The sequence below is a fragment of the Seriola aureovittata genome, chromosome 4 (genome assembly GCF_021018895.1).
Source record: "Seriola aureovittata isolate HTS-2021-v1 ecotype China chromosome 4, ASM2101889v1, whole genome shotgun sequence".
NCBI classification, from domain to species: domain Eukaryota; kingdom Metazoa; phylum Chordata; class Actinopteri; order Carangiformes; family Carangidae; genus Seriola; species Seriola aureovittata.
Window position 1 is genome coordinate 29,713,377 of NC_079367.1, and position 19,651 is coordinate 29,733,027.

Sequence of the window (19,651 nt, forward strand, 5' to 3'; positions counted from 1 at the left end):
AATGCAGCAAAGGGCCGTTTTAGGCGCGGGAGGGATGGGGGTGGGGGTGCAGGACATTTTCGACAATAAATATTAAACAAAGATCTACTTCATAAAGTCAGTCACAGGGACCAAGGCTGGACAACCACCCACTGCCTCAGGGAGCCCTAGAAGCCCCTGGTGCAGGTCCTCCATCCTGTGGCCCCAGTCTTGCAGTTTTAAAACCTTTTTTTTGCTTTTATGCTGCATATCCCTAAACGAATCAGAGACAACACGAAACCTGGAGCCTTTGACTCACATGTACACACTGTGCAGAGAGGAAAGGAGTCTGGTCTTTACTGGAACATGTGAGGAATTTAAACTTTAAAAATGAAATGAAATGAAACACCTGCAAAAACAAGAACGTGATTGTCTGACAGGACAGAGCTGTTCAACAGATTTGATATAAATGTTTGTGTTTGTCCTGTAACATGTTTATACAGAATATATTTTCTCTGAGCTTTTGTCTGAAAATATTAATAAAACAAACTCAACACAAAATGTTCGTTGACATTTTTTAATTGTTTTCCTCAAGTTTCAGAGTGAAGACAGCAGAGACAAAACAAAAACAATCTGTTTATCCATCACGGGCAAACATCTCATAAATAATAATAAATATATTCATATACATTATTGAATGTGTGCTCTGTGGGTAAGATGTGCTCAGGATATTAGAACATTAGGTGCTACACAGAATAAATAAACAGTGAAGTCAGTGGAAATGAGGTACAGAGGTTTTTGGCTTCACTGAGACCTGAAACCTGCTGGGTACAGCAGCGACTGTTCAAACTGGTCTTAAACTCCCAGAACAACCAATAATCATGTTCCACCTCGTTTCAGTGAAAGCCCATCCATCAGTTTTTTTGATGATTGTCTGAATCTGGGTTCAGGTCAGCACCCTATGTAAGGTAGTCCAGGTGTCCTTCAGCTTGTCTTGGGGGATTTCAAGACATTACCAGGCCCGGATATGTCAGCTCTCAGGTCTAGCCTGGGATCTTCTACCAGTTTGAGATACCCAAAAAGCCTTCTAAAGGGAAACATCCCGATCAGACGTCCACCCAACCTAAACTGACTCCTCCTAACATGAAGGATCAGTGGTTCTCCTCCAACCTTCTTCCAGATGTCCAAGGTCCTCACCCTGTCTCTGAGGGTTAGGACAGTCACCCTGTGGAGAAACCTCATTTTGGTTGGTTGTCTCCAGTCTCATTATTTTGGTCAATACCCTAACCTCATGAGGTGTAGTTTGTAATTTGGATCAACCAGTGAATCGAGAGCTTCAAGATTAGGAAACAGTCTGCAAAGACTCCAAGACACTGGATTTCTTTAACTTGGGGCAGTGACTTGTTCTACCAGAGTGACCAAGGCCTCAGACCTGGAGGTGCTAACCCCTCAGTCCCTCTGCTTCACACTCAGCTGCAGATCGTCCGTGGTGCAGCTGTGCAGCTTTTTACCCGCCTCAGTGACCTCTGACAGGGACTCAGGTTTCCTGAGTCTTCCAGCTCTGCCCTCACTATGGTGACTGTGTCAGCTGGGTCTAGGAAACTCAGTTTACTCAAAACTGTTCCTTCACCCACTACAACACTACTTCCACTCAACGTCACCAGTTCTTTCCTTCACTGAAAACTGCCCGAACTAAAACTGCCAAGATTTTCTGCACTGTCTGTCTTTGAGGCATCAAAAGATCCCTTTCCATGGTCCCTCAAATTCCTCCTGAACCCCAGGTTTTGCTTCATTGACCACAGAGGCTGCAGTCCCTCTGGCCTCCTGATACCTGTCTGTTGATTCAAGAGACTTCTGGAAAGACTTCACCACTGGTTTCTCAGAGTACCATCAAAACAGGCACTAATAACCCTCTGACCAGAACCCAGAGCAGAATGCTCTGCTGGAAGCAACAACATGGAAAACTGTCTTCACCCAAGAGACCTGATGATTACACCACAAACCTGATCAGCACTCTACACAGGGAGGGATGGAGGTGAAAAGCAGGTGTGCAGACCTCAGCATGTTGTGGGTGTCCTGGATCCTGGCTGCAGAAACTAGTTTTACAGACATGGACTCACGTCTCTGGTAGGAAATGAGTCTCAGCTTCAGGAGTAGGACTAGTTTTATACTCTATGCACCGCTCTGGGTCTAAAACCAAACCCCTGGAGAGAGTCTGGACTCCTTTTCTGAAGTCCCTCCCTGGTGAAAGACAGGTGTGAGGATGCTCGGACAGTTTTCCTCTCCTGACTAGAAATGGATTTTCATACCTGCTTCTATTATAGATCCATTTCTAAGTTGGTAAAACACCTGGATTTATTCGTCTCTGCCTTCCTGAATCTTAGATCACACTAGAAGACGTCTGCAAAAAAGAAACTGTGGATGTGTCCAGACATGCAAAATCAATGACACAGCTCTTAAAAGAACTAAACATGGCCGACAGCCTCTAATGACATGTTGCACAGTGTGGAGGGTAGTCAGGACCACGGGGGAGCAGGAGTCCCTGTTGTGTTATTAACTTGAAACGAGTCCAAAACATCAGTGATTTGGGTTGATATTGGCTGAATGATAAATTAATATTATTAGTGTGTTGTTTTTGCTTTAACTTGTAAAGCTCCTGCAGCTGCAGCACCCCCGTCCCCTACCCCACCCCCACCCCCCAGTGACAGGGTTAATGACCGTCACCAAGCAGAGACCAACCTCCAGGGTTCAGGTTTGATACTGAATGAAATAAAAAAAAGATCTGATAAGGGATTAGATAAAACCTGTCAGACCCCGCCCCCAGACACGACCACATGTTGCTGGGAGGAAGGTTCTACCTGTTGTATCCGGCCTCAGAGTCTCTGGATGTGGTCCTGAGGAGAGCGCCACCTGGAGTCAGTTTCTGCTGAGGAATGTCAACACTCACATAGGGACTGATGGAGGGACGTGGAGTGGGGGGACCAGGAGGTCTGACCCCAGTCGGAGGTGTGTTACTGGTGCGTCATGAACACCAGGTTCAAGCACTGGTGAGGTTGTTCACAGTGGATTTACACAACTAAATCAACCTCTGATGTTTCAGTTTCTACTGACATGAAAAAGAAACTTTCCTGAATCAGTTCAGACACTCAGAATCAAATCTAAGTCTTCCTCCATGTCTGTCTTCTTCCTTTCCTCTCACAGTCTCCTCAGTCCTGGATTCACCATCAGCAGATCCTGTTTCCAGGTCTACATCACACCCTGACATCACCTGACATGACATTGTCACAACCTTGAGGGTCACATGACATCCACAAAGAAATCACTGGGGTTTCCCATGGCCAGGTGGAAGGACTGTCTAGAGGCAGAGATTTCAGGGGGGACGGAGGAAAGGTCTTGACGCTGACCTGGAGATGGCGAGGGAGCAAGTGGGGGGTCCTTTGAGTCATTATTACCCTGGAGACCAGAGATGGAGGTCGGGGGTTGCTGGTTGCTGTTGTCGCAAGGGGACTCTGTCCCCGGTTGTTTGGTGGGCTCTGATTGGCTCCCTCCTCCTTCCTCCTTCGGACTGTCACTGCAGTTTGAGCCACTGCTGTGACTTCCTGTTTAGACACATTAACACATGATGTTAGTTCAAGGCTACAGGAAATATTACAAGTCTATTCTTTAAACATCTGGTACACATCAGATTTCAGAATCCTACATAAATATATATATATATATATATATATATATATATACACTGTATATATACACATATATAAAGCAAACAGGAAACAGTTCTGTCACCTTCACTTTGCTGACTTCCTTCTCCTCCTCCTACCCAGGCTGGCAGCTTGTGGAGGGGGTGGGGAGAGCTGTAGGGGTGAGGGACGGGGTACTGATAGGGGAAGGCTGGGGGCCACTGAGCACCTGAAGCCGGAGCCAACGGGTCACTGTCTGGTCCTCCTCCTCCTTGATTGGAGCCTCCTTCGTGATCCAGCAGAGACATCACACCCAGATCTGACAGACAGGAGGAACCAAATTACTGGGACAGGTTGCAGGTGATCCTCTAACTACAGGAAATACTTTTACTGTGACACTCTAACTACTGGAAGTTTTTTTTACTGTGATGCTCTAACTACACAAAGTAATGGAGTGTTCCTGTTGCATGAATACTTTCACTTGGAAGGTGTGAATTCTACCTCCACACTGCACACAGCTGCTGTGACTCAGTACTCCAGTCAGACCCTGAGGACTAGACCTGGACCTACACTGAGAACTCAAATGTGAAATGTTAACAGGGGACATTAAATTTAAATGAATGTAAACAGCAGATAAATAAAACCTTATGAAGAAGATTAATCAGAGGGCTGAACTCATGTGGGCCATGTCACCTGACCTCCACCTGTCCACCACTGAAACCTGACTGTAGTCCACACCACCCTATTCACACAGACTAGACCACCAGACCGCTATTGTTGCAGACTGTTGTGGACTGTTGATGTAACAGGAACCAGACTAGTTATACCAGACCTTGTCCACTTTGTCCATCTGAGAGGAAACTGATCCAGATTATAAAATACAAACATCTGGGAATGAGCATGAAAGAAATTTGTCCTGTAATTACAGGAGCAAGTAGAGGCTACATGTGAAGTGGACAGTCACAGCAGAAACACCAGTGGACTGTAATGATAGGATGTTGATAAATTAATAAGAACAGAAGGTTTCTGGTGCCACGGGATGAAACAGAATCAAATATTTCTCTTATTGATCCTTATCAAAGACAAACTCAGTGTTTACAGACACACAGTGTGAGCTGCAGCAGGTCACAGACGACCTCTGTGACGACCTCACCTCTGCGAGGACCTATGAATTTACAAATATATATATATATACATACAGTGCATATATATATATATATACATACATAGAACATTTATACAGTATGTGGTTACTTTTAGTTAAGCTCAGAGACGATGTATTATTGAGAAAAATGCTGTTTTACTAATAATATTACTATATAACCACATTAATATAACTGAATAACATCACAAAAATTAGAATTAAAATTTTAGGACTAATTATCATCTGTTTATCTAATCTAATTTAATTAATGGAGAAAAATCCCAGGAGTCCGTCAGAGTGAGTTGAAAGAAGCTGAAGTTTTAACATCTGGTTAATGAAACCATGTTGTTTTAAACTAGCTGAGTGACTGAAGTATAATGATTTACCATTTAGTTCTTGAATGACTCTTCATAGCAGCTGAGTTTTCAGGACATTTTGTCACCATCTTGTGGTGATTGGTGGAACTGCAGCTTCAGGCACTTATTTAAAATCTGGGTCCAATAAATGGCAGATCATCAGATGTTTGATTGATCAGAACAGTGTGTTGTACACGCTGTAGACTGATGACCGTGAGATTGTCCTCACCTCCACAGAGGTCTCCGAACACGTAGTAGCACTGCTCAGAGAAGGTGACCTTGTTGACGGTGTGGCGGATGTATCCGGCCTTCAGCAGGTTTCCTGCATACTTCCTGGCTTCACGGCGGTCCGTGAAACCTTCCACATTACGGTGGAGCCAGTCCACCACATCTGAACCTGGAGAGACAGAACACAAACTGATGGTAGTAGTATTGTGGTATTTAGAGACATAGACCAGACTGAGGGACAGGCTTTGACTTGTCAGGATCGAGACCAAAATCCTGAATCTCCATCTGATCAGGAGAACTTGAAGCTCTTGAATTTCCTCTCCTGTTTGAAAGGTGTATAAACCTGTCTGCCTCTCTTAACACCAGCACACCCACTGTTTTCAATGTGAGGCAACCCTCATCTCAATTTATATGTTGTGAAGTGAATTTAAAACTTCCTATTATATTTCTCTATATTCATATTATTTTCTATCTCATCTCAGCTCATTGAGTTTGAACATGAAGAATAACCATGATCATGAGCTGCAGTGTTTCCAGTTCACATCCAGCGACCTTTGTTTCATAAAATCATAAATGCCTTAATTGATCTTTTTCATGGATCAGCAACAGAGTATTTTAACCCTGGTGTACAGAGGAGTCTTTGGGGTGTCTGTAAATATCATCAAAGCAGTAGTTGGTGTTGCTAGACCACCTTCTGGGTCTTAGAGGTCTCTAAAGTGCACCTCACCATGAGCACTGTGTACCACTGTTCCAGTGCACAGAGCCTCAGGTCAAGCCTGCTGGATGATGCAGACTAGGATGTGAGTTGGACTTCTTACCGATGAAGGCGTTGGGGATGGTTATCTTCAGCCACATCCTGTCCCGAACCTCCAGGCCTGACTCCGGATTGGCCATCGCCTTGACAACAGCTGTGATGTTGCTGTGAATGGTGAGATGGTTTTCTTCATGGACACCTGATAAACAACAGCAGTAGGTTACTGTCTGAGTCATGGAAGGACAGATAAAGGACGCATTGATGGATGCTGCATGGGAGTCTTACCATAGTGTGGGAGGAGCCTCCCAGTCATGGCGGCAGTGTGAGACACCCAGGCAGCAGGGTCGATGGGACGGACCGGTTCACCTTCAGGGGTTTCAGGAAAGACGGAGGAGGGAGAACGACAATGAGCATTAATGTGACTTTACTAGATTAGACTGAACTTTATACATAACAACAATATATTAGTGTTACTGCTGTGTTTATACATATCAGCATCAGTAGTAAATCCTGTAGATAAAGCAGAGTCCAATGATGCTGATAGGTCCTGCTCTCAGCTGACATTTAACCTTTAAAACTGTAACACTGGAGTCAAGAATATAAAATGCAGAAATACAGGTTTTGGAGAATATGAACTAAATGTTGTGTAAATACATCAGTGGGAGCTGCATATCAATGCACAGATATTAGTTTTTCTAATTCAGAAAATAATCTTTACTTATATGATGTGATTTTTAGAACAACTTAATACTTTTTAGAGGCTTCACTGAATAAATAACCATCCCTGACAATGAGACAGAATGTCACCATTCACTATTAATAAGCAGCAGATCATTTCATGAAGTTCTGCTGATGATGCTGTAGAGACATGTCTGGAGACTGAACAGATTTCTCTAGTAATTAAAGACCAGGGCTGTGGTCAAAAAGTCAGAATAATTTCCTTTCCTAACCACTTCTCCTCGACCTCGATAGAAAACGTCACAAGGTCAAGGAAAGATGTGAAGGAGAATTCCTAAGGACTTAGGAAAAGACAATCGCAGTGCAGAGAGAATCAGACTGCACTTACACTAAGTCACTAAAGTTTTTTTTAATTAACTTTATCGATAACACATGGAGGATAAATCCTCCTTTCCTAACCACAAAAACAAAACAAACAGGATTGAAATGTTGAAATAAGATGTCATGAAAGGAAAATACAAACAGAGAAAGCTGAGCCGGTAAAATAATAATTAAATAAGAGCAAGGAATTGAGCAAGAGATCAGAAGAAATTCAGACATAAGTGTATAGTTTCCTGGCATAGACGCTTTTGACAATGATTTTTGATGATGTTACTGTTAACTATAAATTCAATCTGCTTGTTCTTCATGATGACTCCTGACTGGATTTAAAGCAGACAAGGAGTTCCATCCGTTCTGGATCGTGTCACAAACATAAAACAGCTGCTCTGTTGTTTCTACATATGTCTGGGTCGGTCAGCAAGGAATTATGGGAAGGAAGGAAGGCTAAAGGAGATAAGATAGGAAGCACTGAAGCTCCTTTCCTCATCATTTAGAGAATTCAACCAGCCCTTATCATGGCTGCCGCTTAGATACTTCTGGGTCATTTCCCTCAGTTGGAACCTAAATGGAAAAGACTTTTCGACTGCAGCCCAGGTTTCAAACTGAATGTCAGAGTGAGGTTAAGGTTAGTGCTCAGGTGTTGTCTCAGTGAAAGCTGACTCACTTCTCGGCAACGTGAAGCAGCCTCGTGGGTTTGGATCCCAACACTTTGCCACCGTTAATGTCACCGGACTGCAGTAAGTAAAGTAAACAGACTGACAGGTTAACAAACAGACAGGATAACAGACAGACAGGTTAACAGACAGACAGGCAACCAGACAGACAAGAAAAGCAGCTCAGTCAATTCATCTGTAACACATTATTAAGTGAAAAGATCATGTGTTGATATTTGGTGCCAACACTCTGACCTAATCACTCCCTGCACAGATAAACCAGCTTCAACACAGTAACACCAATGAGGAACCCATGTTGCTACTTGACACAGAGTAACTTGACTGGTTGTACATCAGAAGAGTCCGAAAACAAAAGAAGAAGTGATAGTGCAGCAGTCTGCAGTCGCCTGACTGAGAGAGTAACTGTGATGATGTAGCTCTTTTCTGCAGAGTGGTGCAGTGCTGTGATGCTGGGACAACAGGACGGCAGCATATCTGGATGTGTTGTCCAGATGCTGCTGTTTGTCAGCTTATAGAGAGAATCAAAGGTAGCAGTAGAAGTAGTAGCAGTAGCAGTAGTAGTAGTTACCGTGACAGTAATAGTAACAGTAGCAGTAGCAGTAGAAGTAGTAGCAGTAGCAGTAGTAGTAGTAACCGTGACAGTAATAGTAACAGTAGCAGTAGCAGTAACCGTGACAGTAACAGTAACAGTAGCAGTAGCACTAGCAGAAGTAGTAGCAGTAGTAGTAACCGTGACAGTAACAGTAACAGTAGCAGTAGTAGTATCAGATATAGAGAACTGGTCTGACCCTGGTTTGTGGACGACCTCTCTCAGGACTCGAACAGCGTCATCGTTACTCATGTTTTCAAAGTTGATGTCGTTCACCTGAAACAGAAGAAAGTACTGATGTTAGTGTTAGTGCTGCAACTGAAACAAGCATGGTAGCATTATCAGCAGTAGTATTGCAGTAGTATTGTAGTAGTAATAGTATTGCAGTTTACAGCTCCTCCTAGGGGGTCTCAAGGTATTCCCAGGCCAGATAGGATATCCCTCTAGCAAGTTCTGGGTCTACTCCAGGGTCTCGTCCCAGTTGGACGTGCCCAGAGAACCTCCAAAGGAAGGCACCCAGGAAGCATGCTAATCAGATGCCCGAACCACTTTAACTGGCTCCTTTCGACTTGAAGGAGCAGCAGGTCTACTCCGAGCTCCGTCCCGCATGTCTGAGCTCCTCACCCCTGTCAAAGCTGAGCCCAGACAGCCTGCAGAGGAAACCCATTTCATCCACTTCTATCCTGGTACCCCACATTCCCGCAGTACCCGCCACAGAGCCCCCCAGGGGACAAGGTCATAAGCATTCTCCAAGTCCACATAACACACGTAGACTGGCTGGTCAAACCCACATGGCCCCCCCTCAGCGCTTTTGCAAGGATAAAGAGCTGGTCCACTGTTCCACAGCCAGGCCAGAATCCGCATTGCTCCTCCTGGATCTGAGGTCCGACAATCAGTCAGAGTCTCCTTTCCAGCACCCTGGAGCAAACTTTCCCAGGGAGGCTGAGCAATGTTATGCTTCAATAATTGGAGCACATCTTCCAGTCCCCTTTTTCAAAAAAATGGGAACCACCACCTCGATCTGTCACTCCACAGTGCTGAACTGAACACAGCCTGAGTCAAGCCCTGCTTCTCCTTCCTGGGTCGCCAAATAGTTTGGCAGAACTTTCTTGAGACCACGCAAACGCTCCCCTCCACAGCCTCCCTGAACTCCTCCCATACCCAGTTTTTGCTTCAGAGAGTGTTTGGGTTTGCCGGGTCTGTCCGGCAGCCTTCTCCACCATCTGATGCAACTCACCGCCAGGTGCTGATCAGTTCACAGCTCTGCCCCTCTCTTCACCTGAGTGCCCAGGATATACAGCTGCAGATCTTATGATACAACCACAAAGTCAATCATCGGTCTTACGCCTAAGGTGCTCTGGTAGCACAGAAGTCCGATAAGAAAGAACCAGTCAGGTTCAGATCAGGGAGGCCGTTCCTCTCAATCATGCCGCTTCAGGTTTCTCCATCGTTACCCACATGAGCATTCACATAAGTCCCCTAGCAGAACTATAAAATCCCCAGGCCGAACCCTTTCCAGGACCCCACCCAGAGTCTCCAAGAACCCCTGATACTCTGAGCTGTTGCTCAATGCAGAAGCACACACAACAGTCTGAGCCTTTCCCTTGTGACCCTCTCGTACCCTGAGGGAGAACTCCAACACAGCGGCGCTCCACACACACACCCCTCATTAAGGTGGTGATTGTCAGAGAGGAAGTGGTATTGCAGTAGTATTGTAGTACTGTAGTAGTAGTAATGTAGTAGTAGCTGTAGTATTGTAGTAGTAGTATTGCAGCAGCAGTAGTATTGCAATAGTATTGCAGTGGTAATAATACTATTGCAGTAGCAGTAGTATTGCAGTAATAGCAGTAGTAGTGGTATTGCAGTAGTACTAGTAGTAGCATTGCAGTAGTAATAGCAGTATAGCAGTAGTGTTTGAAGTATTGCAGTGGTACCTGCAGTAACATGTCTCCAGGCTCGATGCGTCCGTCTGCTGCCACAGCTCCTCCCTTCATGATGGAGCCGATATAAATCCCTCCATCTCCTCTGTCATTACTCTGACCTACTATACTGATCCCCAGGAAGTTATATTTCTCTGAGAGAGAGAGAGACAGGGAGAGAGACAGACAGTTAAAGAGACAGGGAGAAAGAAACACAGAGAGAGAGACAGGTAGAGAGACAGACAGACATGGAGAGAGAGAGAGAGAGACAGTGTTAATAAGAGCTGTGCAGATAACCTCAGGTGCATCAACACAAGCAGCTACTCTCAGATAATCTATAACTATGTGAAACACAGATAGGAACAGATAATTATGTTTTTCAGTAAAATATTAATCTAATGGCTGTTGTCTGTTTCCATGGTTACAGTACAAACAGACACCACCAGCAGACAGAGTCATCAACATGTAAAGAAAAAAAGATATATATGTTTTTATTTCAGACCTGTGTCGACCTGAGCTGAGCAGCTTCACACTGCGGTCAGAGACCAGGGACCAGGTTTAGGTTCAGGATCAATCAGGTCTTCTCATTGTGACTCCTGCTCCTCACAGCAGCTCTTTAATGTCTGCAGTGTTTGTATTGTGTTTATGTTTCTGTGTTTTATTCTGACAAAAAAGCATCATCCAACAGCTGATTGATCTGAGGATGTCTTACATTCAGGAAACAGCTGATCATAGAGAACATCAGCTGGCAGTCACATGAACACAGTCAGAGATTAGTGACTGTGGTCATGTGACTGTCAAAGGTGTTGAGTGCAGCTCTGTACTCACCCATGTTCAGAGTTACAGTGATGATGTTGAGCGACATGGTGGAGTCAGTGACACTGCTGAAAGACGCAGACTAACAGACAGACAGACAGAAAAACAGGAGGAGAGACAGACAGACAGACAGAGAGACAGACAGAGAGACAGACAGACAGACAGACAGACAGACAGAAAGACAGAAGGAGAGACAGACAGACAGGAGGACAGACAGGTATAGAGACATGTCGACAGACACAGATAGAAGAGAGGACAGAAAGGACAGAGAGGGGCAGATCAGTGACAGGTACAAGACAGAAGAAAGAAACTGTTTGACTGATCCTGAATCACGGTCACTGTTAGACCAGTATGACTAGACCTGTAAAGTTGTCTTCAGTCATTCCCCCTCATTATTCAGGTCAGTCATCATACAGACACCGTTCATATCTCAGTGAAGTGGATCTGTTCAGACTGAAGACGTTTCCTGGAGTTACAGGACAAAGACCTGGACCTGGACTCTGACAGTTAACTGTCAGGATGAAAACTCAGCCTATGTCCAGTAACAGTTACTTAGTGTGGCCTAAAAACATCTTCTGTATGGTCACAGTGACCTTTGACCACCAAATTCTAATGTGGACATATATGTCAGATGTGAATAAATTCCCTCAGTATTGTGAGATGTAATGAGTCATCTCATGGTCTGTTCCCTGGCTGAACAACAGACAGTTCAGTTTCTTTCATTTGCATCTAATTCATTATCAGAGAGAATCTTCATCCCTTTTTATTCTCTTCTTCCCTAATAAACCTCCTCATGTGACTGTACAAACACCTGTGTGTGTGTGTGTGTGTGTGTGTGTGTGTGTGTGTGTGTGTGTGTGTGTGTGTGTGTGTGTGTGTGTGTGTGTGTGTACCCTCTCCATCCGTTGGGTTTTGGGTTTCCGGTGGCGGCGGCGCTGTCGCCTGACGAGTCGCGGCGAGGAGCTGCTCTGCTCTGTTGATTGGCTGAACCTGGTGTGACATCACAGAGGGAAGCACACCTGACTCAGGTGAAACGGGAGTGACTCTGCTGTTACATCACCTCGCAGCTGATTGACAGCTGTGTTGTTATTAAGCAACAAGGTATTTGTCACCCTGATCAGCCAGTAAATGTTGTTACATGTATCTATGTTTTTATATTTAAACATATAAATATAAATTACAAAAACTAAATTAACTGAAGATCTAAAAAATTTAAAAATAAAAAACTAAAATCAAAATATAATTAAATATTTTGTTAAAAAATCCCTGAATTAAATAGAATTTCCTCCACATAAAACAAAATGTAAAAATACTAACTAACTAACTAAAATTCAGTCTACATAAAAACAAAGTTAAGTTTTTAAATTGTCTGTTTTACAACAGAATTAAATATTAAATATTAGTGAACTAAAATTCAAATTAAACATTTTTTTAAAAGTCAATTAAAGTAACCTGCAGAAAATCCAAAATTAATTGATAATAAAAAACCATCAAAAACAATAATAGGAAATATTTGAAAGAATGGTTGAAAGATCGACTTCATTTAGTTTTTAAATCTAAAAATGGAATTTACATGAAATAAAAACTGTTTGAGATAAAATCAAAAATATAAAACAATAAAACTGTATAAAATAGATGATATTGGTAAAAATGCAAACTAAAATAAACTTGATTAAACTATAAAATGTCACAAAATACAAACAATATAACAGTTAACATCTTTTTGAAAAATGATATTTAAAAGCTGAAAATCTGAATTAACATTAGAACATCATATATAGGCACCTCTATATAATACAAGAGTAGAAAAAAATCAAACCTTTAAACAAAAATCCTACAAATATTTGTGAAAGTGTCAAAGACAAAACCATAAAAAATAAAAGCTGCAAAATGTAAATAATCCAGAACATAAAGAAACATTTAAAAAGCAGAGATGATGAATAAAGTGTGATAAATCCAGGTTGTGCAGCAGCTCAGTGTTTTTCTCTCTGAGACAGGAACAGATTATTTCTGCTCTCAGATCAGCAGGGACTCTTTTATCTGCAGGACAATACAAACTGAACCGCCGGTCCCATGACCTGCAGCAGCCAATGAGACCCGGAGGAAGAGAGCAGCATGTGAACAGGTTTACTGGGGCAGAAGAAGAGGACCTGAGGGCAGGTGAGTGTGTTACAACAAACCCACAAATCACAGACACAGGGTTGTTGATGATGTCACTGAGCCACATGACCGAGGGTTTCTGTGTTTATGTGTAAAGGAGCGGTTCAACATTTTATTTTTTGGCATCATTGTTTGCCTAGCTTAGCACAAAGACTGGAAGCAGAGGGAAAGTTTTAGCTTAGCTTAGCACAAAGGCTGGAAGCAGAGGGAAAGTGTTAGCCTAGCTTAGTAGAAACACATGTAGCAGAGGGAAAGTATTCGCCTAGCTTAGCAGTAACAAAGGAAGCAGAGGGTGTGAACATGTAAAACTGTATTTTTCAAATGGTGTTAAATATTGTTTTCATGTTTATGTGTTTGTAAAATGTTTTTCTGTTCATTAAACATAAAAAATAAAAATAAATCCAGGTTCTGTGGTCACAGTCAGGGAGCTGCCACCACTGTAGTTATTACAGTATATTAATATATATCTTAGAGTCTGAGTGTTTGAGTGTCGCTCTGATGTTGTTTATTCCTCTGCCTGATGATGTCCACCTCCACACTCGTCTCCACTGTAATAAAACTCTCATGTTTACCCAGTGTCTCGTTACTCACTGACATGTCTGCGTCCTAGAAGGTTTAAAGAGGGTTAAGTCTGGGAATTAGGTTCAGGTTGTGATCAGGCAGGTCAGGGGTCAGGGATGGTCTTATGTCACTGAGGGTCCTCACAGAGTGAGATCTGACCTTCCTCCTGAGTCTTCCTCAGACGAGCAGAAACTGGTCGTCTCTAACTCACTACTCTGTTGGGTTGACGAGCTGTCACCTGCACCTGTTGGCCTCGCCCCATTCTGATCAGCTGGTTGGTGGGCGTTGCCATTCAGACGCTCACCTGCAGAGACACAGATAGCAGGATGATTGGCAGGAGTTTAGACGCTGTGACATCACACTGCAGGTGGGTTTAAAGGTCAGAACCATGAATACAACCCCTGGGGGCCCCACAGGCCCCTGGTCAGATATATAGACTGAAAAACTTTTATCTGTGCTGAGAAGTTTTAAAAGTGCAGTGGTGGAGGAAGAACACAAGTACTGATGATTTTAATTCTGGATAAATCTGTTGATTATTTGCTCAAATGATTGATTGATTGATTGATTGATTGATTGATTGATTGATTGATTGATTGATTGATTGATTGATTGATTGATTGATTGATTGATTGATTGAAAGACTTGAGAAAATAGTGAGAAATGTCTCAGTTACTTGTTTTGTCAAAAGGTCAAAAGGATTAAAAATGAATTGAAATTATTAAAATAAATTAATCTGGAAACATGAAGTTTGTTTATAAAATTCATTTCAATAAATTCTCTGATTGATCTCTGCTCTTATTTACTGTTGGTTAGTTTAATGAGTCAGATGAATGTGGTGCAGTGAAGGTCTCCCTCTGCAGATGTAGAAAACACTCCTGAAATATGTCGTTCATACAGCAGACGATTCAGAGACAGGAAAACATCTTCACGTGTTTGTCTCCGTCGTGTCACAGACCAGGTGTGTCTCTGTGTTGTCTTACCTTGCTCACTGGCGTCTCTCTCTCTCCTGTCTGTTAGTGACGCAACAGGTTTGACCTCTGACCCCTGAGGTTCATCGTGGCTGCTGATAGCTGCAGCACTGAGAGGTAGACAGAGAAACTGTCAGCTGTAATCTTGTTGATCTTTGAGTGAAGATCACTACATGTGACCTGTTCATTGATCATCAGCTGTTTTAATGACAGGTGAGTTCAGTCAAACACACTGTCTGTCAGGGACTCACTGGAACGACGGAGGTCTAGAGTCTCCAATCCCACCTGTCCTCTCAGTGCGGGGCGGGGCCAGGCTGGTGGACGTGACCACTGACTGGATATCTGACCCCCTGAAATCTGACTGACAGGTATCTGAGGACACCACCTGAAGAGAGACAGAACAGGATGACACCTGGTTCAAGAGTTAACATTAGTGTGTGTGTGTGTGTGTGTGTGTGTGTGTTGCTGACCCAGCAGACGACCCGTCCGTTCACACAGGGCAATCTGGCATCATCATCACTGATCTCCTCTTTCACCACCCTGTTAAAACACATCATCATCATCATGTCAGAGATCTCTGCTGTCACCGTGGAAACACATGGACTAGTGTACAGTCTCAGTGTTATTGTGTTCATGTAAATCAGATGTTTGACGACTCAGTCCTGATCTGCCCCCTAGTGGAGTTTAAACTTTTTAATTGTCAGGTTCACATCAAGTTCACAGAAAATGAGTGTGGGGTGTTCAGGAACTAAAATGAGCTGGGGCGCTTGGGAACTGTGCGTGGCGTTCAGCAACGTTGATCCTGGACAGGGTGGAACAAGAAGTTGTCAGGTCTCTGAGCAAATCAGCATGACAGACTCGGTCCTCAACTCTGACTGACTGACTGACTGACAAGATTACTGGTAACAAAGTTAACCACTGATAACTTATGAGCTATGTTGTATTACTGCTGGTGAGCAAATAAAGACTAGATAAACATGGTGACTGTGTTCTTTAAAACTACACATGATGTGTAAACCTCTGTGTTGTTAAAGCACTGACCCTCAGTTTCCTCCACAGAGACCTGATAAATAATCTTCACCACAAACACACAAAATCAACTGTGATTATTAATATTAACCAATAAAATAAGTTGGCTTGTTCCAGCCCTGGGTAGTGTCTGCAGGTTCCTCTCAGGCTGCATACCGACCCAACAGCCCCCACTCCAATAAGGTAGGACTTTATGATGTGACATCAGGCAGGCTGTGCCCCTCCCCCATAGACAGAATAACAGGACAACAATAATCCTGAGTAAACATAGATACAGTGGTGACTAGAGAGAGAGAGATGGTCTGTTAGTAAGCCTGTAAATCTCTGGTAGATTACTCAGTTGTCTTCACTAATTCTACTGTAGTGATCAGAACAACAACGCCTTACAGTATGTATAAAATACAACATGAGATTATCTCTGTTGAAAAGCTCTGGATCAGTTCAGCCTGTGTTGACCTCAGATGCTGCAGGGCGTGTTTCTAATAATGTACACCTGCTGACACTGGATGATACTGCAGCTCTCAGGTTTCACTTCCTGTCTTTATGTCAAAGGACAATAACATGAATCAGCTGGATCATCTTCAGCTTCAGAAAACAACAACAACAACATGGAACATTAGGACAACACCTGCAGACAAACAGGAAAACAATTATACAGCAACAACACGGAGCAACACAATCTAATGGTGAAAAAACAAACAGAGGGTTTAACTAAAATGTTGGACTGTTCCTTTAAGGATGATGTGTTTCTGCTTCTCACTGAAACCTGAGGAGAATCAATGACTGTGATGACACACACACACACACACACACACACACACACAACCACACACACACACACACACACACACACACACACACACACACACACACACACACACACGCACAGCAGGCAGAGCTCTCATCAGAGTGAATATTAAAGAGCTTTTGGTTTTAACAGATACGTCTGTTATATAACTACATTGTGTGTGTGTGTGTGCGTGTGTGTGTGTGTGTTATGTAAACACAGAGCTGGTTGTAAAAATATCTGCAGGTTTTATAAATGATGAAAATAGAATAAAAATAGAATGAGAATAAAAAGGGAAAGTGGATCAGAGTCACATGAACATCAACAGTGAACACATCAGGTCTGGACATGTAACAACATTTATATCTGAATATTGTGTGTGAAGGTACAGTTTATGATGTCCATTATGACATGTCTTTAATTAATGTCATATATGTACAACTGTTCACGATTATCTCTGTGTTCATCTTGTTTTATTGATTATTGATTTAAAATCACATCAGTCAATAAATATTATCAGCAAAACATACATGTCCTGATTCTGAGTTTACTTATTAAAAGTATTATGAGTGTTGCTGCTGTAGCTGGTTCAGCCTGTAACCTTTTGTCTGTAAGTCACTGATGAGCACGTCAGATACCTGTCAGATAATAAACTGATTTATATGCAGATATGTTTCCTCACATATAAAGTCTTTAATTATATAACCTTGGTCTCACTACAATGTGAGATATGTGCTTACAATATGTGCTTACCTGTTTATTAACCTGTTAATACATTATTTAGCACTAATGAATGTTCTATAAAATACTTCACACATTTCACTTTAGCTGTAGAAGGACATTTTAAAGGAGCAATAGATAAGTTTTGCTAATGTTACATAGCTAGTGTTAACCTTTACTTACCAACATGTCCACCGAGGTGGAAACAAACACCAATGTTAACTCTTGTCTGTATCACTTCTGCTCTTCTAATGAAGTTAGCATGCTAACCAGGTAGCTCCTGCTGGCCTGACTCATCACTGTTGCGCCCAGTCTGTCCTGAAGCTGCTCAGAGGATGTATTCTAACCTCTATTCCATCCTCTAGGACTGGTGAGTAAACAGCTGTTGATGCTAACATTAGCTATGTAGCAATAGCACAACTTACCTATAGCTCCTTTAAGTATTGGAAACAAATAAAAAGGTTTTTCTATATCTGTTATTTTCATATATTTTCAATTATAAGTGGTTTATATTTAGATGTGGAAACATATTGACACATATACATCTATCTATATAGATCTTTCCATATGTTTGTGTCACATGTTGGTCAACAAATAAAATAAACTTTAACCATCGTCATCTTTGAACTGCACATGTTCATATTTCTGCCCATACAGAATTTTTCATATTGAATTAGTCTGACGTACTGATGTGATACTGTGTAATATCAAACATTTCTAATAGTAATATTCTTGAGACAATTTGACAAATCATGTGTCACGACCTAAAATAATCAAACTGATGTTCAGAGTAATAACATGTTTCACTGTGTTAAATAAGAAATCTCTGCTTGTGGTCAAATCACTTAGTTTTTAACAGCAGTTTGGTCTGAATCATGCATCACTCATCATATTAACATCATGAGCTCATTCCACTTACAGTCAATATTATTATTATTTCAGTTATTATTGACTTTAATATTCAACTGTGTGAATATTTCAAACACAACATTAAATTCACTTTAAGATTAAATCAAAACTTTGTGTCTTTTACCACCAGCTGAAATCAATAATCACTGATACCTATCAGTAATCAATGACATTTGTCAATAATCAATGACACATATTAATAATAACTGACATCAATCAATAATGAATGACATCTGTCAGTAATCAATGACATTTATCAGTTAGTAATGACACATATTGTCACTGAGATATCAATAATCCGACCGATGATTGAAAATATTTGTCTTGATTACTGATATGGATGCTATTGATCACTGATAGGATCAGAGATATCGATAGGCAACTGATAATCACTGGTATCGGTTATTACGTGACTCACCCGAAGTCATCGTCCACGGACTTAAAGAAGAATTTGGCGTTGGGTTTGTTCAGGACCTGTTTGAAGTCTGCCAGGGTGACGCGCTGCGAGGGCACGTTGATCCGGATCAGGTAGGGGGTCTCCTGGTCCTCCAAGTGATAGATGACCCGGGTCCCCTCCGCCATGCTGTCTCCCATGGAGCCCGGAATGTTCCACAAGACCGGCACGGCCCGGAATGCCACACCGGCCTGGAGGAGAGACAAACGGATAGATGGGGGCGAGGGGGAGGTGGTGGGAGGGAGAGACCACAGACTGTCTTTCCACCTGTCTGTCCTCCTGTTGTCTCCCTCTCTCTCAGGCCTCCTCAGTTCCGGTCCAGATGTGTCGGTCCAGCTGTTGCAGGTCTGTGATGCTCCCAGTCTCCTCCGGATGCCACACCGCCGTCAAGACCAACACAATATGATACATTACTTTCGGTACCGCCCTTCAAAATAAGAGCATTTAAAAACAGCGGCAGACATGTTTTAGGCTGTGTGTGAATAATTTTGCCTGTTTTTATATGGCACCAAGTCACAATAGGGTTTTCATACAGAGTAGGTCTGGACCGGATTCTTTACAATGAACCAACAGGCCCCACAATGAATCTATATATAAATAAGTACAACTTCCCTTCCAGATGGTTTTATCTGTTTTAAACTAGAGTCAATAGAATCTGTTTTGATTTACTTTGACATCATCAGAGGATTTCTGTTTATTAATCTAATGTTTACATGTGATTAGGAAACTTGACCTGCGTCTGACTTTTACAGAAGTTATTTTATATGAATGGACCGAGTAGATTTGTTCACAGCAACAGAAGAATGACGCAGAATGACGCAGTGACGTGCAGTGGCAGTTAAACAGTGACAGTGCTGTGCAGGCCTTTCCGAGACAGAAACCAGAG

General features: G+C 42.4%; 1 protein-coding gene across 1 annotated transcript; it reads right to left on the reverse strand.

Annotated features, from left to right (window-relative positions):
* Positions 1-519: 519 nt before the first annotated feature.
* LOC130167432 (segment polarity protein dishevelled homolog DVL-3) lies at positions 520-19,180 on the reverse strand. The gene is made up of 15 exons (XM_056373630.1): positions 18,730-19,180; positions 15,337-15,406; positions 15,118-15,251; positions 14,879-14,976; positions 14,058-14,202; positions 12,071-12,167; positions 11,190-11,259; positions 10,377-10,516; positions 8,642-8,718; positions 7,844-7,911; positions 6,406-6,486; positions 6,185-6,319; positions 5,368-5,535; positions 3,745-3,957; positions 520-3,557 (listed from the first exon to the last, which is right to left on the reverse strand). The coding sequence occupies exons 1-15, from the start codon at positions 18,903-18,905 to the stop codon at positions 3,256-3,258; spliced, it is 1,974 nt and encodes a 657-aa protein (XP_056229605.1). The 5' UTR covers positions 18,906-19,180; the 3' UTR covers positions 520-3,255.
* Between the last annotated feature and the right edge of the window lie 471 nt (positions 19,181-19,651).

Bases quoted from the DNA above. Each gene is read 5' to 3' on its own strand.
- LOC130167432 (XM_056373630.1), bottom strand. From the start codon at position 18,905: ATGGGAGACAGCATGGCGGAGGGGACCCGGGTCATCTATCACTTGGAG. The intron at 10,517-11,189 runs GTGAGTACAGAG...TCTCTCTCTCAG, and splicing joins CACTGTAACTCTGAACATGG to AGAAATATAACTTCCTGGGG. The intron at 3,958-5,367 runs GTGAGGACAATC...CCTGTCTGTCAG, and splicing joins GTTCGGAGACCTCTGTGGAG to ATCTGGGTGTGATGTCTCTG.